The 26,648-nt window shown below is 41.7% G+C and overlaps 1 protein-coding gene across 2 annotated transcripts in view; it reads right to left on the bottom strand.

Annotated features, from left to right (window-relative positions):
- Positions 1–9,962: 9,962 nt before the first annotated feature.
- Positions 9,963–26,648, bottom strand: part of THUMPD2 (THUMP domain containing 2) — a 43,792-nt gene continuing 27,106 nt past the window's right edge. For both annotated transcript variants that reach the window (XM_023619175.2, XM_070235538.1), the window contains exons 9-10: positions 16,961–17,069; positions 9,963–10,877 (exon numbers count right to left, since the gene is read on the bottom strand). In XM_023619175.2, coding sequence (XP_023474943.1) covers positions 10,505–10,877; positions 16,961–17,069 — 482 coding nt within the window. In that variant the 3' untranslated portion in view covers positions 9,963–10,504. The remainder of the gene's footprint in view (positions 10,878–16,960; positions 17,070–26,648) is intronic.

Genomic DNA, 26,648 nt, shown 5'->3' with positions numbered 1-26,648 from the left:
GGCCGGCCCTATGGCCGAATGGTTAAGTTTGTGCTCTCCTCTTTGGGGGCCCAGGGTTTCACCGGTTCGGATCCTGGGCGCGGACTTAGCACTGCTCATCGAGCTATGCTGAGGCGGCATCCTACATAGCACAACCAGAAGGACTCACAACTAGAATGTATAACCATGTACTGGAGCTTCGGGGAGAAGAAGAAGAAGAAAAAGAAGATTGGCAACAGGTGTTAGCTCAGGTGCCAATCTTTAAAAAAAAAAATAAAAGAAAAGCTGTAGTTGAGAATATGGTCCAATGACCCCAGTGCACTTTCTCTTTAATTGATCCTGCTGCCAGCCTCTTCCTCTTTGGTTTTTAGTTGTTCTCCAGAAGCTACCTACACCAGGGTTGGCAAATAGGATTTAGTTTGAATGTGAACTTGATCAATTTGTGATGACTGGGGAGATTTCTGTCCAGCCACAAGGGGAAAGGATGTAGTGATTGTGAGTGAATAGGAAAGGCAGGTATCACACACTGGCTACCCCCAGCTTCAATCACACCCAATAGACTATTGGCCTGTTTTTTTTAAGCCCCCATCATATCTTAGGGCTGGCCTTGCTGACATTCATGAAGTACACAGACCACTGCCCCATGATCTGCTCCTTTTGGATGGCCAAGACTCTGATGATGTCACTGCCTTGAGTGAGTTGTTGTAAGGATGGATGAACTAACTACCCTCAGACTCTTTAGGACACATTCTAAATCTACATAGGACCTTAGAGGTACATTCCCTCAAATCTGCATAGATGTGGAGTGACACCCTCTGGGAATTCTGGAAAGTACAGGGAAGGCTTGCTAGAGCAGGGTTCATGGAGGCGTCATTAGCTCCTGACGAGAAGAGTCTAGGACTCCATTGATTAGGCTGCTAGAACACAACAGATCCCTCACAATTGCAGACAGATGTCAAGTTCAGGACGTTTAATTCTTGAATCGCAAAACACCTTTTGTTTTTATCTTCACTTCTTTGCCTGTCAGTCAAGTTGACTGATGAGCACATGCATACTTGCTTTAGAAACTTGGCCATGCCTGAACTGAACTTCACTCAGCTGTGGCTTCAGTGGGCTTCAAACTCATTCCCCACACATAAAACACGTCACATCTCATCATACCAGTTGGAGCTGTTAAGTATGAAAACACAGAAGGAACCCAATGCCTTTTGCATAAATTGCTGAGGTTTTCTTACTTCTCCCTAAGCCCTGGTTTTCCATTTACTAGTTTTGGACTTTATTGGGTGCTCAAAAAACCACTTCTCTCTTTCGAAGCACTTGATTCTAAGAAGATGGTGCTGGAGTCCCATTCCTGTCAATTCCTAGGTCTCCTTCCTCCTTGTAAGTGTTGCATATAAATAAGAAGTGGAAAAGAAAGCTCTGATTCTCGCGTCCTCTCCTGTTCTGTCTCTTGGCCTTGATGATACTGACTCAGGGTTTCCTCGGGGACCGTTCCAGGCCATGCTCTTTACAAACCTTATCTTGCTTTTATAACCCCTACTTTATGGTTGGAGAAACTAAGGCTCATAGTGGTGGAATAACCTTCCCTAAGGTACTAAGTGGTAGAGCCGAGGTCTGGATTCTGGCCCGCTCACTCCCAAGTTGTTGCTCTTTCCACTTTCCCATACAGCAGCCACATCACCTACTCGAGACCGAGCACAAATATCAACAGTGCATTTTTAACCACATCTGAACTTATTTCTCAAAATTTTATACATCTAGATAGAGTCACATTCCCCTGCATTTTTCATGGTTCTCCTTGGAAGCGCTGCTCTGCAGTTTTTAATCAAGCTATATTTCTAAACCCAAGCATACGTTGCCCTTTGTAATTCTGTAAAGAATGCCAAATCTATTTTTATAAGCACAGAACCTCTCCTTACATGAGTGACCTTTGGGAGACCCTGTCCTCTGCAGTAGCCTAAAGGTATGACAGCAATTTTAATTACCTTCTTGACACTCCCCAACCCCAGAACATTTTGAGAAATTCCCGTGTCACCAGGGCAGCTCAAAGATTAATATTTAAGTGGCTAGGTTCACCTTACTTTGTCCCATGAAAGCATTCCTGATGACTTTTTAAAAATTATTAAATGAAAGCAATTATTTGAAAAAGAAGGCTATATAGCTTTGTGGTTAGAGATGGGATAGGAACTCACAGACTCATGAATTTCAGTCCTTGTGTTGTGACTGTCTTCATGTGTGGCCCTGAAAGTCAATCATCTCTCCCAAACCTCTGCAGACAGTTACGAGCTGACATGCTTTCCAGGGACATTGGCAATAACTACCCATTAAGAAGCCCATGAAATACTCTGAACCCCACTATAAACTTTTTATTTTCTTTATCCAAGTTGAAAGTGAACAAATTTAAGAAACACAGCATGTAAATTACACAATGAAATGAAGCCATTTGATGTTGAGTCGATACAAGGACATCATCCAAGTTTTTTATTACACATGAAGGAGAGCACTTCATTTTACATTTTTTCTTCAAGAGTTTGGTCGCCGTGCAGTGGTTTCAAAACAAAACAAAACCAAACCTCAGGACAGCCTTGGGAGGTCTGTGGAGGCTCTGTCATTCCTGTTGGCAATAAAGGAAACCGAGACCCTAAGCATTAGCCCAAGATCTCTCAGCAGACTCTGGCAGGGTGTCTAACTTCCCAACAAATGAGCTAACTAGGTTTTGAGGTCAGTACATCTGAGTAAGTATCTGTATTCCTGCAAATATGTCGATGGACCATTGGCCTCTGCTTTATATGCCTCTGCTGTGACTACAGTAAATCGCTATCATGCCAACATGTTTCTCAAATAAAATGGACTTGGGAATTGGAACTAAACCAACTGTGAAAGGTAATCTGGGGGAGACAACACAAGTGATTAATGTGGTATTGATTCAAAGGATGAGCCAGCTCTTAAACAAAGAATTTTCCAAATAAGGTAACAGTTTAAAGAGTGTTCACAGGAGTAGGGAATAAAAGAACTGGAGTGAAGGTGAGGGAAGAATGAGGGTGAGCTGGAGTGAGGCGGGCTGAGGGGCAGAGAGCCACGTGGAACCATGTGGACTGGGACATGTGGATGCCTCCTTCTCACAAGCTTGTCAAAAAAATACCAGTTACTGTGGGGAGCCAGAAAAGTGAAGAATGCAACTGGTTAAGATGAAATTTAGTACAATTTTATTATTTTTTAAAGCAATCAGCTTGTGGGTCTGTGATACGCCTACATAATCAAGAAGGGTGTCACAGAAAATGTCAAGCTTTTACCTAGTAACGATTGAGCAGCTTGTTTGGTGCTGCGTGATTTCATACATTCCACAGTCACAAAAGAAAAAAAAAGTCTTTCTTCAGGGAATAACAGCTGAAAATGTTTTCGTTTTTCCCTTGTGATATTGGAATGCATGGATTTGGTCAAAGCAAGGGGGAATTTGGTCTAGCATCTAGGTCTTTCTGGCTCTGTTTACTTGGTTGTCAGATGACTAGGAAAAGTAACTTGCATGTGGTCATTCACTTATCAGATCTATACGGAGTGCCTGGTGTGTGCCAGAGACTGACTCAAGTGCAGGGGATAATCAGTGAGCACGTCAACAAAGCCACTCCCCTCAGGAGGCAGACAATAAGCTAGCATGTCATGTGTGCTGGTGGTAGGTACTATGAAGCGAAATAGAGATGGCTAGGAGAACAGTGTGAAGGGTAAGGTGATGGGTCTTTTAGATAGGGAGGCCAGGGACAGCCTTGCTAATAAGGGGACGTTTGAGCAGAGAGGTTGAGTAACGCAGGTATGTGGGGAAATGTCCAGGGAGAGGCAGCAGCAAGTACAACGGCCTGAGCTTTGCATATTCCAGGGTCAGTAAGGGGGTGGAATGAGAGGGAGAGTGTTAGAGATGAAGTTGGAGGGGTACCAGTGGCCAGATCAAGACTTTGGGTTTTATTCTGAGTAAAATGCAAAGTCATTGGAGGGTTTTGAGCTGGAGAATGATATAATCTGACACATAAAAACAGAAACAAAAAACGTTTGTCCGAGTGAATTAATTTTCCTTGGCTCCCATGTTAATACCCAGAGGCCGGTACTGGGCATTTGGGGCCCCCTGGCAGAATACATGGTTAATATACCCACTCTTCCAGGCTGGACTCAACCTCAGATAGTGTCGAGGGCAGGAGTTACAAGGGGCAGCTGGAAGGATGACCGCGAAGTGGTAGAAATAATGCGTAGGAGAGATGGAGGCAGGTAGGGAGGGACCCAGAGTAAGTGGTCTCATTTGTTACACCCTTGAAAAGGCAGGTACTTGCTGAAGGGACTTGATGAAAACTGACCATATTAAATGATTGTGACATTCAGATGGCAAATTATACTTCAAATCTCCTGATTCTCTTGAACATAATAACTTCATGGAATTTAACTAGAAGGCAAAGCTGAGCTCTTCATGTACTTAGGCATGTTTTCAGCTGTCTTTAAACACCTCAGAAATCCATTACTTTTCACTCTCACATGTTTTCCTGGACTCTTTCATCTCTCTCTCTCTGGCAAGCTCTTTCAGAGAGTGGTTTCCTCTTTCCATCTCCAGAGGTCAATCCTCTCAAAACCACGGACTCTTGGCGGTGCCCTCCCACTCCCTGCTCATGCTGAAGTATTTTATGGGACTTTTTTCCCTGGCTCCTGTTAGTTGTTTAGAGTGGATTCTGTTGATTGCAACAGGGAACAGTGCCCCCACCACACTGGTTACTGAAAGCACACTCCTGTCACACAGACACTACCTATGTCATTCTCGGGGGCGTGTTGCATATGTTTTGCATTTTCCCTTTTGCCAAATGTGGCACAGAGTGTGGCACATGAGAATAGTATTTCTTGAACTAAATTATACTGCTACGTTGTTTAGCAGAAAAAGAGTTTATTAAAAAATATATTAAAGTGTTCAAGAGGGTCAGAAAATTAGCCTGGGTGGCTATTTGCTAGGAACACCATCCAAACCACATGACGGGATTGTTGCCACAATGACCCATTGCAGCCTCTGCTAGGCACCCACACTGCAGCTTGCACCATAGACGTTGGACCGTGAATGCTGCCCTCTGTCCCTGCTGACCCCTGAGGCCAGATGCTTCTGTTGCCACCCTTCCAGAAAGTGGGTTCCATTATGGTGCCTGCTTAATTAGACGTGATGTGGTAACGGGTATCCCTCCCACTTTCACATTAGTCCCTTTATTCTGACTTTGGGAGCAAGAGCGCCATCTATTGGTTGCTGCTTCATAACGCACACAGCATCCCGTAGGGAGACATCTCACCCTTTCAAGGAATTCTCCCTCTGCTGGCACAATAATTGAGTGGTCAATAGGCTGCTCCACTATGCCATAACGCCTTCTGTTTCAGGTGATGGGGTACATGGTAAGACTAGAAATCCTTTGAGCCTAGGTCTGTTGTCTCACTCACATCACTGTAACTGAACTCTGCTGAAAAGCACTGTTGCATGGAAATAAATGCAAGTGAATAAGGCAATTTGCTAAGTCCACGAAAGGCGGTGCTGGCCCGGAGAGTCCAAATCCAGAATGAGCAGTTATTCCAGTGATACGAATTATTGCCCTCTCCACAAGGGAAGGGTCTCTTCTACCATTCTCTTCCTGGATGTGGTATTATAACAAGTCTCAGGGTTGGTCACTGCTGCTGAAAATTAATCAGCAGTGGCAATAGGCACATCAGCCTTGGTGAGGAGAAGTCCTTGTTGGGCCAATGGATTATCTCGAGCCCTCAAACTATGGCCACTTTGTTCATGAGGCCATTGAGCAAGGGTGGCTGGGTAAAGGGGAAGACTGACATCTACAGGGCGCAGGTCAGGCAATCATCCACCGGCATACTTAGAAGCTTCTCCACAGTGGGAACTCTTGATCATGTTAGCGGGACACCTTCTCCCACATCGGGCCTGTTTTGAGATGTCCATCCACATTGCTCTTCCCCAGGCCTCCTTTCAAGTTGCTGATCGTCCTTTAAACCTGGTAGCCACTGCCCACAACACAGTGAGCATCGGCCTCTTAGGCCACCTCTCCCTCCAGGCAAAGTGTACAATGTGGATCACTTCAAGTTCTGCTCCCTGGGAGGATTTCCTTTCCCCACTGTCCCTCAGCTCCAGGCGGGGCTGAAATAGCCCAGCAGTTAAGTTCTAGCAGGTGCCAGCAAAACTTGCAGAGCCATCTGTAAACCAGATATGATTTTTTTCCTTGGCCAGCTGCTCTTTGGGAATTCCCCAGGGGACCATGGTCGTGAGGGAGGCCAGCAGCGTGGCAGGCAGGAGGCACTCGACAAGATGAGATACTGACTGCTCCTGCAGCTCATGAGGATCGCCAGCCACGTGGCGCACAGTGCTAATATCTACCACTCCGCCTAATGAGGGTGTGCTGCTGGGCTGGGCCCACTGAACTTTTGGCCTGGGTGATCAAATCACTCCCAGTTCAAGATGGGCGGTTAGGTCACATGGTCACCTAGTGTTCTCTGGCCAGGCCCTCAATAGCAAGCCAAGAGTTTTTGTTTTTTCCCCCCTTTTTCTTCTCCCCCAAGCCCCCCAGTACGTAGTTGTATATTCTAGTTGTGAGTTTCTCTGGTTGTGCTATGCGGGACGCCCAGGATCCGAACCAGTGAAACCCTGGGGTGCTGAACTTAACCACTTGGCCATGGGGCCGGCCCCCAAGAGTTTCTCTCTAAAAGGAGAATAATTACTTGCATGAGAGCTTGGCTTTGCTCCAAAAGCTAAGAGGCTGCAGCTGTATTCCCGCTATTAGGACTTTCTGTGGGCTGCATGCTGCATCCAGGTTGGCCACAGACACTCTGAGCCCATTAGATCTCCTGGGTCATAAGGGCACAAATGCAGAACTGCTTACAGTGCTTACTGCTTACAGTGGGCCAGTTGGAGAGCCCTCTCTTACCCAGGGCTCCATCAGAGCAGCAAACCCAAAGGTGACGTGGGTTGCCTTCAGATGCCAAAGAATTCCATCAAGCATCTGGGCCTCTTTCTCCTTGGTGGCTGCAGGGGCTTCTAAGAGCTGCAGTTCTTACAAAGATATGATAGTGCTTTTGTTTGGCCATTTTGGTAGGAAGGGGGAACCTAAGGAGTATGTGACCTTGGCCCTCCAGTCATAAACACCCCTACTCCATGGGTCTGAAAGCCATTGTGGGGATTCTGCAATTGCTGAGGGTAGCTATTCCAACTATCGACTCAGGAACTGGGGAGATTACCACATAGTTTTTCACTGAGAAAACTGAAGCAGTCAGAAGACAACTTGCACAGTCTACCATCACCACATCCGCCCACCTTCCAGCATCTGCTCCCACTTACAGTCTGTTCTCCGACAATGCATGTTTCTGTAATGGGCATTCACTCAAATATGGCTAAGTAGGGGGATGATGTCACTATAATGTGGAAATCAGGTCGGTTTGTAAGTGATTTCTTTCCCCCCCAGCACATTAATATTTTGTGCCACTAGATAAGAGCAGCTGAATGTGAAGGACACCAATGGAATGAGCGGACTGAGCAAGCTACAGGAGAATCAGGCTCTTCACAGGATGTCCGGTCACTGCACCTTCTCCTTGGGTCCAGTTTGACCGCAGGTTCTGTCTTGCAAGTCCTTGTTGTGTAACTCAGTAGCTTCTACCCTTCCTTCTACCAAATTCTATCAAGCTGTCTTTGCCCTTTTTCTGGAAAGGTGAAATCCTTAACTTACTGATGTATTTATTTATTAGGAATACACTTTTTGAACTATGTTGTTTTTGTTAGTGCATGGGTTGCAAAGTTGGATAGGTTTGGAATGATCTGCCCCAAACCTAATTTTTCCATAAATTGTGTTATTTTTAGTGCATGAATTTGAGAATGACACAATTTCCAGGGGCACATTTATCATGTTATTGCAGAAATGCTTGTTTGCTGCCTTCCCACTCGTAACCATGGAGAAACTCTTCATGCTCTTATCTAAAGCTAAGTCCTCCACGTGTGGACTGCATTCCATCCCCTCATTCAAGGACACTGCTCCAGCATTTATCCCCTTTTCCCTACACCTCAACCGTTTTTTGCCTTTCCTGGAACATTCTCTTCAACATAAAAACATGCTGCTACTTCTCCTATCTTAAAAAAAATTCATTGTCTCAATTCCACATCCCCTACCAACCTACTACCTCCATTCTTTGCTCCCTTTTCAGCAAAACTAGTTGAAAGAGTTGTCTATACTCAGTACCTCCAGCTCGTTTCCTGTTTTCTCTTTAGCCCAATCCAGTCTGGTTTTGCTCCTTCTCCACCCCACCAAAACTCCATTATCAGGGTCACTGATGACCTCATGGCCAAGGCCAAAACTCAATCTCCAGTCTTTATCTCACTTGGCCGGTCAGCAGCATTTAACAGTTGCCCACTCCCTCCTCCATACCCTTTGTTCATCTGCCTTCCGGCAGACCACTCGAGGGTTTCCTCCTGCCTCCCTGTTAGCTCCTTCTCAGTCTCCCTTGAGGATTCCTCTTCTCCTGACCTCTCAGTGTTGAGGAACCCAGGGCTCAGTCCTGCTCCTCTTCCTTTCTCTCCTACATTCAGTCCTTTGGTGATCCCAAAGGATCACAGTTTCATGGCACCTACATGCTGAAAATTCCCAAATTTCTATCTCCAGAGCAGACCACCTTCTTCAACTGTAGACTCATATTCAATTGCCTGCTCAACAGCTCTTGGATGTATACTGCACATTTCAAAATTAGCAAGTCTAAAACTGAACTTCTGCTATCTCCCACCCCACCTGCCCCTCCTGCAGCCTTTCCCCATCAGTTGACGGAAACTCCACTGTTCCAAGTGCTTGGCCAAAAATTTTGTAGTCATTCCTGCCTTCTCTCCGTTATCACACCACTCATCAAAGACATCAGCAGATCCTGCTGGTTCTACTTTAAAAGTATATCCAGAATCCAGCTGCCTCTTACCTCCTCTACTGCTACCGCCCTGGGACAAGCTACCATTTTCTCTTGCCTAGATAACTGCAAAATCTCCCAACTGCTCTCTCTGCTTCCACCTTTGCCTCCCTATAATGGATTCACAATACAGCAGTCACAGTGATTCTGTAAAATGTTAGAAGTGCCACCTGTTCAAAACTCTCTAGGGGTTTTGAGTAAAAGTCAAAGTCCTCATATTAGTCATCAAGGCCTGTATGATCTAACCTGCCACTCTTTAACCTCTCATTCTCCCCCTCGCTCACTCTACTCCAGCCACATCTGCCTCTCTGCTCTTCCTCAAACACATCAGGCACTCTCTTGCCTCAGGGCCTTTGCAACTGGCTCTTCCATCTGCCTGGAACACTATTCGATGTCCTTTAAATATCTGCTCAAATTTCACATTCTCAGGGAGACCCGCCCCCCATCCTCCTGTACTCCCCATCATTTTATGCTGCCTTACCCCCCAACACTTATCACCTCCTAACTCATCAATTACTTATTATGTCTACTATTTCTTATCTGTCTCCTCCACTAGAGCGTTTAAGTTCTAAGGGTTAGGGATCTTTGTTTGGTTCGCTGATGTGCTTCACGGGCCGAGAACAGTGCCTTCGCAGATAGTAGGTACCCAGTAAATATTTGTTGTTTGACTATGTAGTAGGCCCAGGTCCCACCGGGCTTACTGTGAGGTGCTCTCAGGTAAAAATTCCACTTATCACCTGTGCCCCACTAGCCCCACTCTGACCAGTGGACCTTGATACTGGGCCTCGGGTACATGCCACACCCTAGCTGGAAAACAAGTTTTCTGCTTCTACTTCAGAGAGGTGGGATTCACAAGGTGAGAAATTTCCCAAATATGGAAAGATTGTTCAAATCGTACTAAAGTAGCCAAAAGCTAAGCCACTACATTAGGCTACTGAAAAAAATGAAATCGTATTTTCTTCAACTTCCTGTTGCTTCTTCTCAAGCAGTGAACACAAGGAATGCATTTAATTTAAATAAGCCTGAGTGAAAATTCATTAAAGCTTTTAGAAAAAAGCAAACTTTATTTTCCATCATGTTGGAGGATACTGGCTTAATTCATATTGTTATTATTCCCATTGTTGTTTTGCATAATGTGGGATGCACAAACTGTACTGCAAATAAAAAGTAATTTCTTTCCAATGGAGGAGAAAATTACAGGTTCAAAAAGTCAAGTTTAATATCCGAAGAAGTAACATATAAAAGTTTCTACATTTTGAAAAGCTGATAGTTAAAATAGTGATACCCACGTTGTGATGATTACAATTCACTTTATGCGAACCTCTGAGAACATCTGTTTTGAAATTGAAGCTTCTGCTCAGAAACAGTGCAGCCAGAGCAGAACTTTTTACATTTTGACAGAATACAAAGTTGAAGAGAACTTTAAGTATTGATTCATTGTTCTTTGTCAGAAACATGAAGCCCTTTAGAGTCTAAACCAGAAACTCTGACTGAGAGCCTTTGTCCCAACTCCAGCCTTCAGTGGACTCTGTTTACTGGAACTCTGTGGCACGATCAAGACGCTTGAGACAACCAGCTTCTATTGCCGTCCAGCTGACGCACAAGGACTTGAACCTGGCCTAGCTTGCGCTAGTCCAGAGGAGTGTGACTTCTTATATTTACAGATGCATGCACCTGTTTTTCCAAGGCTAACGCTGTAGCATTCTACTGGCACTAAAGAACCAAACGGTGGCATTTGGTCTAAGCATCCCTGGTGACTGGCTTCGAATGAAGATGTCGCTGTCTCTGACATGCCAGGTTTTTCTTCAGGATTCAAACACTTTTCACTTCCTGGTTCACCTGTGTGGCTGCCCTGGGATCTCGAAGGGCTGCTGCTCTCTTCACAGTCTTTAAGGCGCCTGTGGTGATCTTCGCTGAGCAAGAGCACAACGGTCCCGCCAACGTGAAGCACTCTGTGACAAAAAATGATAATTGGTATGAGTATTTCTTTCTTTTTGGACAACAAACAATCCCACTTTATTTAAAATATTTGGTGTTTTTAATTAGAAATTTAATTTTGTCTATTTAAATACAAGGATTTTGATAATTAGGTGGTATCTTCCATAATGCATATTTATTATAGTAATTATGGAATCACTAGTACAAATCTGCTGTAATTATCTATTTTTACTCTACTTAAAAGGCAAGCCTCAAAATAATTTGTAGTCACATTTTAATGATTGTACACAGGAAAAGGCAAACGGAAGAATCCTAAAGGATCAGCATATATTAATGGCAGTAGGATGATGGCAGAAGAAAGTCACCAGGAAGGAGCGAAGATATGAACAAAAGAATGGCAGAAGGAAAGATGAGAAAATGAAGGGAAACCTTGAAATGTCAGCTTCTTGAATTCATTTACTTAATCATTTGACCAAAGTCTGTACAGCACCCACGTGGAAAAGGTGACAAACGACATACTGTCCTCCGAGTGCTAAAGAGATTACTGAACAGAGGGAGAGAGAGGAAAAAAGAGTTAAAGAGTGTGGCAAGCGCCGTGGGAACACATTAGGGGGGGTCCCAAAGCCAGGCACAAGGCAGTGGAGAAAATCCCTGGAGGATGAGATCACCTACCGTGTGCATTAAGGACAAGCAGGAGTGAGCCAGGCCAAGTGGGAGCTAGGGGCTGGAGCAAGGGAGGGAGCTGGAGCAGAGAAAGCAGCAGACAGGAAGACGAGAAGAGGGGGAGGCACTGAAAGTACTTCAGCACCAGGGTGAATCAGAGGGTGGTGGGAGGAAAAGAGTTCTGTTTGGAACGTGCGGAGGTGCCTAAGGAACACAGCAGTGTGGATTCCAACAGACAGCTGGATACACAGCCTGGAGGTAACGAGAAAGACCAGGCGTGAGGTAGAGATTTCGGAGTTTTCAATAGTAAATGGTAGACAGAGCCATAATGGTGGATGACATCATCTGCGGTGGCAGCATGGAGTGAGAAGAGAAAAAGGGCCAAGGAACAGAGACTTAACACTTAAGGAAGGACGGAGGAGGAGGAGCCCATGAAACACATCCTGAGAGAAAATCTGGACAACAATGACGTCATGGAAGCCAAAGGAATAGTTTCAAGAAGCGAATCGTCTCAAGTGTCAAATGCTACAGGACGAACAAGTGATTAAGATGATAAGAAGTCATTAGTGAACCTGGGGACAGCAATCTTAGTTAAGGGAGCAGCAAATGCTGGTCTGCTCGAATCAAGGGGGGACTGGAAGGTAGGAAGCAGAGACGTCAAGTGTAGACTATTCTTTGAAGAATTTCGGTTGTACAGGTAAGGAAACAGGACGAGAGCTAGAGGACCAAGAGTTCTCCCCAACGCCCAGCGAAGATGTCAGGATGTTGAGTAGCTTCCCCCCATTGAAACAAGCAGCAAATCTAGACAAGTCTGTCTCCAAACTACATCACTTCATTCCATCCTCATATCCTGCCTGCACCATCTCGGCATCTCCCGACAGGTCTCCTTTCCATTCCGTCGCTCCTCCCACTCTCCCTTCCCACTTTCCACCTAGGAGACAAATGTAAATTCCTCTCTTCCGTTAGACTTCAAATAAATATAAACTCCTCCGTGACCTGAGTCACCCACCTTTCGCAACGCGCTGCCTGCTTGCTCTCCTTTGCTCACTATGGTCTGAACACACTGACCCTCCCTCAGCTGCTGGAACTCAGCAAGCTGCTCCTTGTCTTAGACGGCCGGCCTCGCTGTTCACTCTGCGCTTAACACTCATCCTCTGAGTGCCTTCTCCTCACTCACATCCCAGAGTTCAAACATCACGTCCTTGGAGAGGCCTTCCCTGACTATCTAAGGCAGCCACTGCTTCTCTCTCAGTCACTCTCTAGCCAAATATCCTGTTGGATTTCTTTCATGGTATCACTCATGATCTGAAATCATCCTGTTTATGTATTAACCATCTGTCTTCCCAGGCTGGAATGCAAGCCCTACACGGGCAGGGGCCTTGTCCTAGTCACAGCTCTATCTCCAGTGCCTAGTACGGTGTGTGTTATACGAAGACCTCCAAAAGTGTCTGGGGAAGGAAGACTGAATCTGGAAAGAACCAGGAGATGCATAGTTTGAAGATAAGAAGGAGAAGGGGCAGAGTACGATCTTTGAGGAGGTAGGAACTCAGAGCATAAATCCTGGTGAGAGGAGAGAAACCTCTTCTACTGAGAGAGGAGGGTTTGGGATGAGGACAGATGTGGCTGTGTACCATCGGACAGAAACAAGAAATATCTCTAAACATATAAAAGAAGACATACACAAAATAATAAATGAGATATAACTTTTTACCTGCCCTATTAAAAACAAAAAGACTGTCATACTCAGGATGGCAAGACTATGAGAAAATGAGCACTCCTGAGATGGAACTGATGTAACTTTTTTGAGACAGTAGTTTAGCAATAACATATCGAAAATATGAAATGTGCATAACCTTTGACCCAGCAATCTCACTTGCAGGAAATTACCCTAAGAAGACATAACAGTAGAAGTAGTAGAATGATAGTGACAACAATGGTGATGACACTAATATTTTTCGAGCACTTATTATATGCCAGGCACTGTTTTAAATGCTTTCTATTACATACCATATAATCCTCAGAATTATCCTTTCAAGTATGTCCTGTTGGCATCACCATTTTGCAGATGAAGAAACTGAGGCATGGTGGTTTTAAGTAACCTGGTCATATAGTAAGTTTGAAAACTGATGCTCGGAGCATTGTTCTTTATTAAAATGAAAAACTTGGGATTATCTAAATGCTCCTCCATAGGTACTGGTTACACAATGGTATACACACAGAACGTAATACCCTGGCGACTACTGAAAACTATAATGCACATCATAACAACTTATCAGAAAGGAGATTCAGGACATATCGTTGAGTGAAAAAAGCAGGTTACAGTACAATAAATTAAGGATGATCTTATTTATGTAAAATTAAAAACATGTATCTATTCGTATATATGTAGATGAAACGATGCATAGCAGGACATTTACCAATTTACTTATTGCAAATCGTAAATGATGGAGAAAATAAGAAAGTAAAAATCACTTGGAATCCTGCTATTCAGAGGTGAATATTTTTGATAAATGTCTTTCTAGGCATCTTTCCATGTTCATATACACATAATTTCTTACTAAGAGAGCTACTGAGCAATTATAAAAAAAACATTTCCCAAATTGTATTCCTCTGAATACTAGTGTAGTATGAGATATTACTTTTTGTAAAAAAAAAAAATTCTGTCGTCAGTAAGTTGGGGAAGCTCTGTGTCAATTAACGTAAAAGAGATTTCTCTTTTGCAAGTAAACCTGCAAGACAAGGGCTAGGTGATACAAAGAGTTACAAGTCATTCGGCCTTGGAACACATCAGGCCTTAACCTTCTACGACCAATCTCTGTTCCAAGCAGTCTGGTGTATCCATGTTCCTTGAATGTGCCTTTTGAAGTGTTTACTTAAGAAAAACTTATTGAACGTCTGTATAAAACAGGGTGTGGTCTCCTTTTTTATTCCTTTCAAATTCCTAAATTTCACTGAAATCTTGCTTCTTCCATGAATCCATCTCAAGCCTCTTGGGCACGCAGTGACTCTTCCTTCAAACTGAGCAGGCTGAATTTCTAATTTTGCTCACATGTTTTACATGGTTATATTTGAGAGCAAAGCTCAAATATTATACTTCTCTGAATTCCTCACAATGCTCTGTCCTCATGACATGGTTATTGCTGAAATAAATTAAAGGAGGCAATAATTGAGCTGAGACTGCCCAGCTCGTGCCACCAGAGCAATCATGTGTCTGACAATCTTTAATTCTGACTGCATATTCTTTCTTGAAGAATCCAGTTCTGTATTACATACAGGACCAACTATTTTCATTGCCTGTTAAGAACAGGTTGACTGACCTCTTGTATTTTCTCTTATTTTTATTAACACAATTCCCCTTCCTTCCATCTTCTATGTACAGTCTTTATTCATAAACTATCGGGAGAAAAGTTATTCGTACATAGATATATTTATATATATATATATCCCACCCACTTCCCAAAAGGATCTGAAGTTGACACTCAAACACCAGGTAAGAGCTAACAGTTCCTGAGCACTTTCTAGAGGCCGAGCACTGTTCACAGAGCTTTAAATCCACTGACTCTTCAGAACAATGCTATGAGTAGCTACTGTTATTTAAAGAGGAGGCACAGTGGTTAGGCGTTTGGCCTCTGACTGAAGAAGTGCTAGGGAACAGAACCCAGACTAGCAGCCAGGTGCTCTGGCTCTGAAGCCTGCACTCTGCAGTGCTGATTATGCTACAGCGCCTGCAGAAAACCCCAACCATGACAAGTCACGAGTCACACCATAAAGGCTGCGGGCAGGTGGCAAAGAAGCTTGGTCACAGGAGAAGCTCCTTATGTCCAAATATGTACATTTTCAATTGATCCTACTGAGGCACTTGAATTATGTAGGAAATCTTGACTATCTTCCTGATTCTCAGGTAAACATTTAAATTTACTGCCACAATGTGAGGGCAGTCATATCTATTACTGCCTCATTTTCAATTACCTAGAACAAAAAGCAAAACCAGCCTAGAGAAAGTCAGGCTAGCGCTGGAAGGGCTGTCTCATCACAATACTGCCCTCCACTGACTGTGGTGATGTCTCAAATACGCAGCGTTAGATCCTCAGTTAGGGTGAGCCATTATCTCTGGCAAGTTCCAGCTTAAGTGTAAGTCACTGCTCACACAATTAGTATCTCACCATGTGTAGAGCTGGCGAATTACCTCGCTAGGTGCAAAGGCTGTGCTTATTAACCCTGGCTGCACAACGGAATCACCTTGGGAGCAGTTAAGAGATGCCGACGCCCAGGTTCTACCCCAGACCAATTAAATCAGAGCCTCGGAGGGCAGGGGTGGAGAACAGACATCGGTGTTTCTTGAAAGCTCCTACAATGATCTTAATATGAAGTCAGAGTTGTAAAATCTGCTTGAGGGGAATGTGTTGTCAGGCAGGAGGGAGTACAGGAACTCAGGGAACATCTGAATTACAGATGCTGCCCAGAAAGAGAGATCCAGGTAACACACCAAGAGTTACGTCACTGTGTAACAGGGGCAGCTGCTTAGAAATAAGATAACCCATAAAGAAGCCTGGAGGACTGAGCTCGCCAGATGGAGGTGAGGCGGCTCCTAGTGAAGCTTAGGCTTCATGTCAATCTCTAATTTTCCTTACAGCATGTCAGCAGTGACACTGAATTTTCCCCATCCAAAGCACATGGCTCACTTTTTCATTTGCTGGCACACTATTTATATCCAGGCTGTTGAACATTTATGTTGTCCTGCTCTATCAAATGCCCAGCTGAGACAATTTAATATGAATTGACCTCTTATTCATCCCCATTGTTCCTCTACGTTATTCTAAGTTCTCTCCTTTATCAACTTAAACGATCACAAAAATACAGATCCAGGCCTCACTGAACCTCTCAAAGAAATACTTTCACTGAATTATATTCCCTGAGGTCGACCTAAGAAAGTCATAATATGAAAACACTTCTGCATTTTCATTTCACAGTCAATAATGAAGACGTCCATCTGTGTTACTGAGCGTTCCTTATGTGAATTCTGTGCTCTTGTTTGGCAGCTGCAGGATCTTGAAAAAGTTAATCTTTCTGGGTCCCAGTTTCTTATCTGCAAAGTGTTGGGGACTGACATGTAGGAGGCAGGGTTTTGTGAGGATTAGAAGTAAATATGTAAATTACGCAGCTCAGCGACTGAAATATAGGTCACTATTTCATACATTCAAATTTCAGGCAAAATGAAAAGCTAGTATTTTTTCTGAATAAAATTTAAGAGTGTAAGATGATATGGATTAACTATTTCAATTATGAACTTCTGATTTGAAACCTTAGAAAATTAAGCCAAAAAAATTCCGGGAAATTACTAAAATGCAATCTAATCTTAACTGAAAAGCTATGATATATTTTGGTTAAACGCCCAATAGCTAAAAAAATTATGGAAATAAATTCAACAACTTACCTTTCCATTTCTTGTAGAATGCTTTTGATGTCTTTTCCTAACTTAAACTTTTTCCCAAATGGAATGTCAGAAATAATAATATCGACACTTTCTGAAGGAAATGGCAATTCTGAAATAGAGAAATCAGAGAATCCTATTACAGAAAGTTCAAATATTTACAACCAAAATATGAGAAAACTGAAGTACACAGGATTATTTTTGCAGATTAAATTTCTAAGGAATTACAAGATCCTGAAAGGCTCTGGGAATCACTAAAGATAAATGATACAGTTATCGTATTTTGTTCTTTGAAAATTAGCTTTTCAGGTATGATAAAATATGACAAAAATTAAGCAGAATTTTAAAGTAACCAGAAAATTCAATCCTCTAAACATATTACATGAACAGAAAGTTGCCAGATCCAAGAAGAAATATATTAAGTTGTCTAGAAAAATCTTTAACCCAATCAGAATAACTTTCATATCCCTATTCATAGTTATACATGAATGGTGCATGTGTAGATCTATTTGTTTCATAGTTTTCACTGTATTTTTAAAGGGGACCCAAAAGGTTGAGAATATCTACTTAAGTCCCAGGACTAGAGAAAAGGTTAAACAATCAACAAAATGATTATCACTAAAAAAAATTAAATACAATCTAAATTTCTTTCTTATCTTTACATTCTCAGAAATCAGATTATAAGATAATACTCCCATCTTCACTTTCACATTTTCTGAGCACACCTGTCACTTTCTACCTATTTTTCTTCCACCCGTCATTCATCTCAATTAAGTTGGATATTCACAAAGTAGAAGGTGTCCCAATTTTGATTTTGAATAGCATCTAATTCTGTAGAAACGCAATAAAATTTAAATAATCTTTACTATTCTAAATACTAGATAAATTTTTGTTGGCAGGAAATTTAAAAACAAAACATAAGTCCTGTTATCTGGGAAAGTCTAATGAACACTTGCTAGATCTCTTCTAGTGCTAACCTTCACCAGAAATTTGTAGAAGAAGGAAGAGAAGGTTAGAAAAAAAAGTAACAGGATATTCTTTTAGAGCTAGGCAGGAATTCTTTTTTTCCAAGTCACGTTTTAACTTCACGAACTTAATTTTAGGGCGTTGATATAGGACACATCTATTTGAATACCATAACTATACTTTTTGCAAAACTACTGAAGATAATGAACAGACAAGGAAGGCAATCATGGTTATCAAATGTTTCACACATGATGAACTATGTGTAATTTACTCGAGTTGGAGCTCAAGTCTGTCTTTTGCCTTCATACACATACACACACACAGACACACACACACACACACACACACACACACAAATTAGCTGTCCAACAGGTTTGGTAACATTTTTTTTCTTCTTCTGGCCAGTGTCTATTTTTATTTGCAACTTTCCTACGCTGTAGTTGCTAAACTGCTTTAAATCATTTTAGAAGTTGAAGGAGTAGACTTCACCTAGATAAATTTTCAGAAGAGTTCTAGAACGGAACAGCGTCATCTTCCAATAGAATAATCTAAGCTTTTGTTGATGTGGCTGAGAGCAGGCTCTGTGTCAAACAGCTTGCATTGGGCTCTGCCACTTACTAGCGGTGGAACTTTCAGAAGTTCTTGCTTCATTTCCTTATCTGTAAAATGAGATTAAGAGGATCTATCTCAGAAGTTAACCAGTAAGGTAATTTATGGAAAGCATTTAGAACAGTGCCTGGCACCTAGTGAGCACTGACTAACTGCTAGCTATTGTTGGGGTTATTATTTGCACTGTCCTCTCTGATGTGTATAGGGAGAGGATGGCCAGGCGGTGACCAGTGGGCCAGAATCCTTCAAACAAGCCCTGGAGAACACAGCATTTCCTCCTCACGGCTCCTCAAAAGCCAGGCAGGGCAACTACTTCCAGGTGGGCCTCTTTACCCTCCTTTCCTCTAGCAGCGGTTCTCAAAGTGTGGTCCCCAGTCCAGCAGCATCAGTATCACCTGGGAACTACAAATGCAAATTCTCAGCCCTCCCTGACCCCCCAAACCTACTATTTAGTGTGTATCAGAAATAACTGAAAGGCTTGGTAAAAAACCGATTCTTGGCCCCATCTCCAGAGTTTCTGACGCAGAAACTCCTAAAGCCAAGAGCACCTGACCCGTAAGTTCACTACACAGCAAAATCTTCTAAATTATTAAATGCTTTGAGCTGCCTGTAAACAAAGAGTTTGCTTGCAACCAAGGAGATAAAATTCTGAAATAGAAATGTAGCTCAAAACAAACAAGTAAGAATCATCTCTTTTTTACATCTCTGCAGGATGATTCAAGAACATGAAAAATTTTAAAACACTTGTGTGTCTGAAAAGAGCTGGCCTATTTCTCCCTCCTTCCAGGAGAAAAATGGGTGAGAAGTGCTTAAAACTCAGGATACTGGCCCTAAGATATTTTCTTCCAATAGGTTTTAAGGGCCTTCCGGATACTTCTTTATGCATATATTTAGACAAAAGACTAAGTAAATCGAGGACTTTGATAAAATTGGGCACACCCTTCTTCCTATTTTCTTTCCTTGTATTTTCTGCTGTTTGAACATTCTTTCCATTGTCAGGTTAATAACATTCACACTCTGCCATGTAACTGTAATAATCCCTATAGCGGTTTAAAATTATTGTATATTTAAGTTGATTTAGGCCTCACGACCAGCCACTCTGCCTTCGCTTTCTCCATTCCTCAGGTGATTCATCTCTTAAATGTCTGGATTTTATTAATTTTTCCGCCAAAAGGGCTTATTAGTGAAATGTGTACTGAACTATTTTCTATTTGAAATTGTCCCTGTACTAAAATGACACCTCGGTCGGGCACAGTATTTTTGGGTCACACTTGGCCTCAGCAGCCTTGTAAACAGCCACAGTTTTATTGGCTATTGCTCTATAACTTTCTGCTTCTTTCCACTGGGCCAGATTTTGAAGTTTATTGCATTAGATTATGCCCTTTCCTTGTTTGGTTGCTGCTGGTGAATTTTTTTCCTTTTATTTTTACTATTCTGATTCTCATTTCACTAAGTGCAGGAGAATGCAAATCCTTCAGTGACGTTTCAATCTGTCATCTCAGTCCAGAAGTCCATAATTCATCTCAAATATGCTAAATGTCGTTTGGCATCTGGATCCTGTCACAATTTAATTTATAGTCCAAACAGGAACATTTTTGAAAACAAGGGCGTCAGAAATAAAATTATATATTTTTTGAAATATTGTCTAACAAATTAATTATTATGGTGGACCTAAAACTAATATATCTGTGCACACTGGAGTTTTTTTTTTCTTTTAAAAAAACCACACTTTTAAAATATTATTTTAACCTTAAAACTAACAAGTGAAATAATTACTTGTAGCTTGTATTCATATACTGATCAGTTTCTTGGATGTATCCATCTCTAATCCCATGACATCACTGGAATTTTTTGGAAGAATGTATTTTTTTAATGTGGACTTTTAAATTTTTTCCTAAATTGCCTGCAATATTCTTTAAAGTTTTGTTTTTATGGTTAATGAACTTCTCTGTAGACTATAATATTTTTATTTGAGAAAACACTTTCTCTACAGGAGCTAAAGTAACAGTAGAGCCCAGAGCAAATTCTGCTAAATGGAGGATGCTCTCAATTCTGTTTCTTTCACAGGGAAGAGTAAATATTTCAGCCCTCCAGGTCACAGCTTCTCCATTCACAGTGTCTCTGACAAACATTTTCACAACACAAAACTCAAACAGTTCGTCTCTATTCTTCTTTGTTTTACCAAATTTAGAGGCTGCAAAATTGAAGCCCTTCTCAACTTCATTCCATTCCACACTAGAATGTATATTTATCCAATTACAATAAAGAAAGCCATCAGAAGATTCTTCCCATAAGATATCCTAAGTATATTTACAGAACTTCAGAATTAAATCTTGTGCATTACTGAGCTCTCACTGTTTTAATTTGTTCATTTCTTCCTTAGTGTTTTTGGGGATAGATTATAACATCCTCCTATTGCCAGTTTTGTTTTTAATAGCTGCAATTCATCAAAAATTTTAAAAACTTAAGTTATTTGGCACTCCATTTGTTGAATCCTTTGATTATGGATTTCCAATGGGTTTTGGAAAAAGATGCAACCACGATTAGGCAACTAGTTTATTTATAAAAAGCTTATAGCACAATTGTAGGACACTTTGGCTGATTTACAAGTAATTCTTCAAAGGCTTAAACATTTTTAAACCCAACTGATGACGTACAAGCAAATAAAGTGCGTTCTGTCACGCTGAGTATTTTTTGCATTCAACCATCTTTATCACAAATAGTTTGCAGTTCAGTTACTCTGTGTATATTTTTAAAATTGTTTCAAAGTCTGTTATGTTGATAATTTAAGTTTCTGTTTCAATTACAGAACATCACGCTTGTTTGGAGGTAATTATGAATTATGTGGGTACCCTGTCAAATTCCAAGTACATTTCTGCTTCATAGGTTTCTCTATTTATAAGAATGTTAATTTTTACCATGATGCTGTGGTCCACCAAATAAAACATAAACAGACACATGTGCAGTGCTGAGCACATTTACAGGAGCATTCACAATACTGAAAGATGTTTCATCTTTGACAGAAAAAACATCCTAAATTTCCAAGAACTGGTGGGGAGAAAAGCTAAACCAGTAGTAGAATTGACTTAACTGATTTTCTTTTTGAAGCATCTGACAACACTGATACAAAACTGGCAACACTTAACTCTGCAAAGGTCTTTTGCTAATGGAGCCAACGTATTACTGGCTACAGCTTCATTTTGTTCATGTACATAAGAAAACTTGGAATTGAAAATACACGAAGTTAATTTAAAGAGTAGTCATTTCATCTAAATGAAAAGTCATGCTTCACAGAGTGATATTTAAATGCATTTTCTTCGGCTGCATGTGATAAACAGTTGGCTTCAGGCTTAGTCTCCCTAAAATAACTACTAAGTTTTGAAGTAAATGCTAGATGCTTCTATAATCAGATCTCTTTCATTTGGTCAGTGAAATCACCACAGCCCTCATAGTGGATGGTAAATGTCAACAAACTTACTCAAGTTATGTGTTCATTATCAGCTTTCTTGAGAAATGGAAATTCTGTATTTACTTTTTCACTAAATATGCTCTTTTAAAAACTTACTGCTGCTGAGTTTATAGTCATGTGTCACATAACGACATTTTGGTCAACGACGGACCACGTATACAATTGTGGGACCATAAGACTGACACCATATAGCCTAGTGTGTAGTAGGCTATAGCATGTAGGTTTGTGTAAGCACAGGGTGTGATGTTCTCAGGACGATGTCACCTAGCAATGCATTTCTCAGAATGTATCCCCGTTGTTAAGCAGCGCGTGACGGTATTACAGAGTAGCAGTGTCACCAAACAACAAAACAGGATCTCTGCCACACAACGAATGATAAAGCCATTGCAGCAAAAACACTCAACTCTCTGTGGTAGGCTTCTTATCCCCACACACACATTTCACACACACTTCAACCATCATTTCCCACATTGCCTTCTGATTCCCCAAACGGGCAGCCAGGCAGCTTCATGAATCTTGTGGAATATGGTATGCGCCACAAGACACCTGGCTGGTACACCAGGGGCTGGGCCAGGTCAGCAGGGGCAGAACGGGTAGTAGAGGAAAACTCACTCTAATATGAAATAAAATGCAACCACCACATTATGGGGAGTTTATGGGCGTACTGGAAAATGCATGCCCTACTCCTACAAGGGTAGAAGTGAGTGACACCTGAGAACAAAGCAGAGTTGTACCAAAAATGTTCATATAACTCTTACACTAAAGTAATATATGACAGGCTGTACAATGTCTAATTGGAAGGAATGAAAACATTCCCCATTTTTTTACCTGTCTATAATTTTGTGATTTTAATTAATCATACATGTGTTTCTTTTGCTCAAATCTGTATATATTACAGCTCTCCATCTTACACTAAGAAGGTAAATACATCCGCAGATTTTTTCAAAAAGCCTAACCAATGACCAATTATTTCTTAAGATAGCCTGTAACATAATATTCATTTGGTTCCAAATTTTCTTTTATTTATTTATTTATTTTTAAGATTTTATTTTTCCTTTTTCTTCACAAAGCCCTCCGGTACATAGTTGTTTATTTTTTTGAGTTGTGGGTCCTTCTAGTTGTGGCATGTGGGATGCCACCTCAGCATGGCTTGATGAGTGCTGCCGTGTCCCTGCCCAGGATTTGAACCGGCGAAACCCTGGGGCCGCTGAAGCAGAGCGTGCGAACTTAACCACTGGGCCACGGGGCCGGCCCCTCCAAATTTTCATAATGATTAAAACTTAGGAATAAACACATGCCCTTTTTGCATGTTAAAGGAGTACCTCCTTTTCTGCTAGTAGAGGGTTATAAAATAAAGTGAATGTTACTAAAAAAGTAGGAAAGAATAAAGTCATTAAGGCACACAAAGAGAATGAAGATAGTAATTTTGCAGAAAGATAAATCATGATGAGAGTATTACTAACATCCTAGACCTTTCCAGGCTTACAGAGGTCTTTAATTCCTGCTCTGCATTAGCCACTGTACTCTACGTGGTTATGTAAATCCTCACTATAGTCCTATGAAGTAGGTATTATCTTCATATTATAAATGAGAAAATACAGAGAGGTCCAGTATTTTGCTGAAGACCATGCAGTGAAGAAACAATGGTGGAGCCTGGCTTTACACTTGGCCTGTTTGACTCTAAAGTCCACACATGCTCTTACTATACTGAAAAGGTGTGAACCTGCAAACATTCAACAAGGGGTTCCGGGGTCTCAACATTCTAAACTGTATTTATGATGAAAGCTTTTAAAGGTAAAATCAAATTAATGAAGAAAATAAACACTTGTATCTAGCTACAATGTCCACCTCCAAAGCAGAGATGTACAATGAAGGGCTAATTATTAAACAGTTAATATAGGCCCCTATGTACGCAAGATATATAGATCCCCCTAGACTGAATTTTAATATTAAAAGGTTGTGATGCTGAAACAATTTAAAATAGACATTGTATTCTTTCCTCTGGAAAGTTATCCTGAAAATAATTAATTCATAAAAGAAAAATCTACAAATGACATAATGTGAAAAGTGTTTTATCTCACTAGTAATTAAAGGTAAATTTTAAAAACTTACCAAATTTGTAAAGAGTTTTAAAAACTGTAATAAAATGATAACATCAATCTCAACAAAGGTTTAGGGAAATTGCACTCATGGCCACTGCTGGTCCGGGGGCATCTATTACAACCTCTTTTCTCAGGCACTTTGCCTCCCATTACCAGGAGTGCTGCCCCACCACCTGTGCACTGGGTCTCACCTCTTCTCGGGGCCGTGAGTGTATCAGATGAGCAATACTCTCTCTCCTGCATTGTCAAGTTTCTCATTTTTATCTGATCATTCTCTTGAGCATACAAATACGTGGCACTTTAAAAAAAAAAGTAAATTCGATTTTCTATCTTCAATTGATCCCCAATCTCCTCCCTTTCAATACTGTCCCATTTCTCTACTCCCCTTACCAGCCAAACCATTTAAGAGAATGATCGAAACCAAGTGTCTTTAAGTTCTCTCTTCCTATTCTCTCCGGAACCCACTCAGGCAGGCCTTTGCTCCTGCTGCTCAAGGAAATGGCCCTTGACTTCTGCAACTGCCAGGCCTCATTTCACTTCACTAACTGGCAGCATGCGACATGGCTGATCATTATTTTTTGGGTTCTTTCCCACTTATTCTCTTATATCATTGCCTGTTCCTTTACTAGAGCCTCACCTTCCAGAACTCTAAGCATCTCATCCTCAGGCCTCTTTCCTTTCTCTATTTTACTCATTCCCTAGGTGATCTCATGGATTTAAATGTTATCTATACTGGTGACGCCCAAACTGTATTGAGCTACTGACTTGACGTCATCTCCACGTGGTGTCTGACAATCATGTGAAACTTCACAGGTCCCAAACTCTAACTTGTGCCCCCTGCAGCTTTCCCCAGCTCAGTACATGGCAACTCCACCCTCTAGCTGCTCAAGGCAGAAAGCTTAGAGTCATTCTTGTTCTTTCTCTCACGTGCCACATTCAATCCAACAGCAAATCCTGCTGACTCCATCTTCAAAAGGATGTACATCTGACCTCTTCTCGACACCTCCATGAACACCACTTTGGCCCACACCACCACCATCATCTTTACCTGGATTACTGCAACAGTCTTCTAACTGGTCTCTTTGTCTCCATCCTTCCCCTACTACTGTCTGTTCTTAACATGACAGAGGGATCCTTTCAAAAACTAGGATTTATTTGGTGCCACGGAGAACCTTCTTTTCTTTTAAATATTTAAAAAAAAATTGAGCACTTTTGTTTGTTTTTAAAGTGAAATCTTACAGAAAATATCCCCCAAATGCAAACAAATAAAAGTGAGTTGGCAGTGCGGCAGGTGTGTGAAGGCCAGGTCAGCACTTCCTTCCTTAGGCCTCCAAGGCACTGTGGACACTGCAAAGGGTTTGAAAAAACACTGCTCCGGAACAACTGATGGAGCCATTCCAGTTTTGTTTCTTTTTTTTTTTTTTTTTTTGAGGAATATTAGCCCTGAGCTAACATCTGCCAGTTCTCCTCTTTTTGCTGAGGAAGACTGGCCCTGAGCTAACATCCCCGCCCGTCTTCCTCTACTTTATACGTGGGACTCCTACCACAGCATGGCTTGACACGTGGTGCCACATCCACACCTGGGATCCGAACTGGCGAACCCCGGGCCCCAAAAGCAGAACGTGGGAACTTAACTGCTGCGATACTGGACTGGCCCCCATTGAAGTTTTCTTGAAGGTCCCCCAAAAATAGCTTTCATAAAGAAATTAGGGTTAATAAAAGCTTCATTTTAGTGTAACCACCCGTTTCCTCCAGAAACTTCTGTTTTATGCACAGAATCCTATTAAAAACTTTGACAGAAAGGTTGACAAAATAGTCATTGGCAGCAAACTGTGAGATCTCAATCAACAATCAATTTCTTCTTTGGGGCCGCTTTATTATGCTCTTACACAGAAGTTATCCTAACACTCTCTTCTTGTTCATAACTCGTCTCTACCACTTTTCCACTACAATAAAGTTTTTTTAAACAATATTTTGTTTCTCCAGATTACAGGCTCACCACTGGGACCTATCTACTACCTAGTGACACTGTGTCAAGAGAATACGATTTTCTTAGCTGGGAATTAAATGTGCTCATTTTTAAGGGAGAAAAGTGTACTGGGGAAAGGAAAAGAAGGAAGGAATGTGGGGCTTCTCTCAAACAGTCTGAGTCCCCTGGCCCTTAGGGAAGTATTATTTTGATTGGACTCCAGACTTGACTCCTCACCATGTTTGTCACTGCTGATTCCCTATCAGTTAACGGGGGAACAGTTTCCCTCAACTTCACAGGGTGACCAACGGTCCTGGTGTGCCCCAGACTTGGCTGGTTTTGGCATTGAAAGTACTGGTTTAGCAAACTGGGATGGCCAATTACCTGCCTCCTACATATCACAGGAATCCTGCCCAATGTGAGGCAGGGAAGGCAAGATAATTCAAAACGTTTCATACAGTTTATCTGAAAGATGTCCAAAGAGCCTTTACCAGTATTATTATACTGTTCTCTTTATTTTCTGCTCATATTAAGTGATCCCTGGTTATGATATGAGAAATGGTTCATATGCTACAA

This window comes from Equus caballus, chromosome 15 (genome assembly GCF_041296265.1).
Source record: "Equus caballus isolate H_3958 breed thoroughbred chromosome 15, TB-T2T, whole genome shotgun sequence".
Classification (NCBI taxonomy): Eukaryota; Metazoa; Chordata; class Mammalia; order Perissodactyla; family Equidae; genus Equus; species Equus caballus.
The sequence above is the reverse complement of the archived record's forward strand: the minus strand, read 5'-3'. Positions and strand labels throughout refer to the sequence as shown.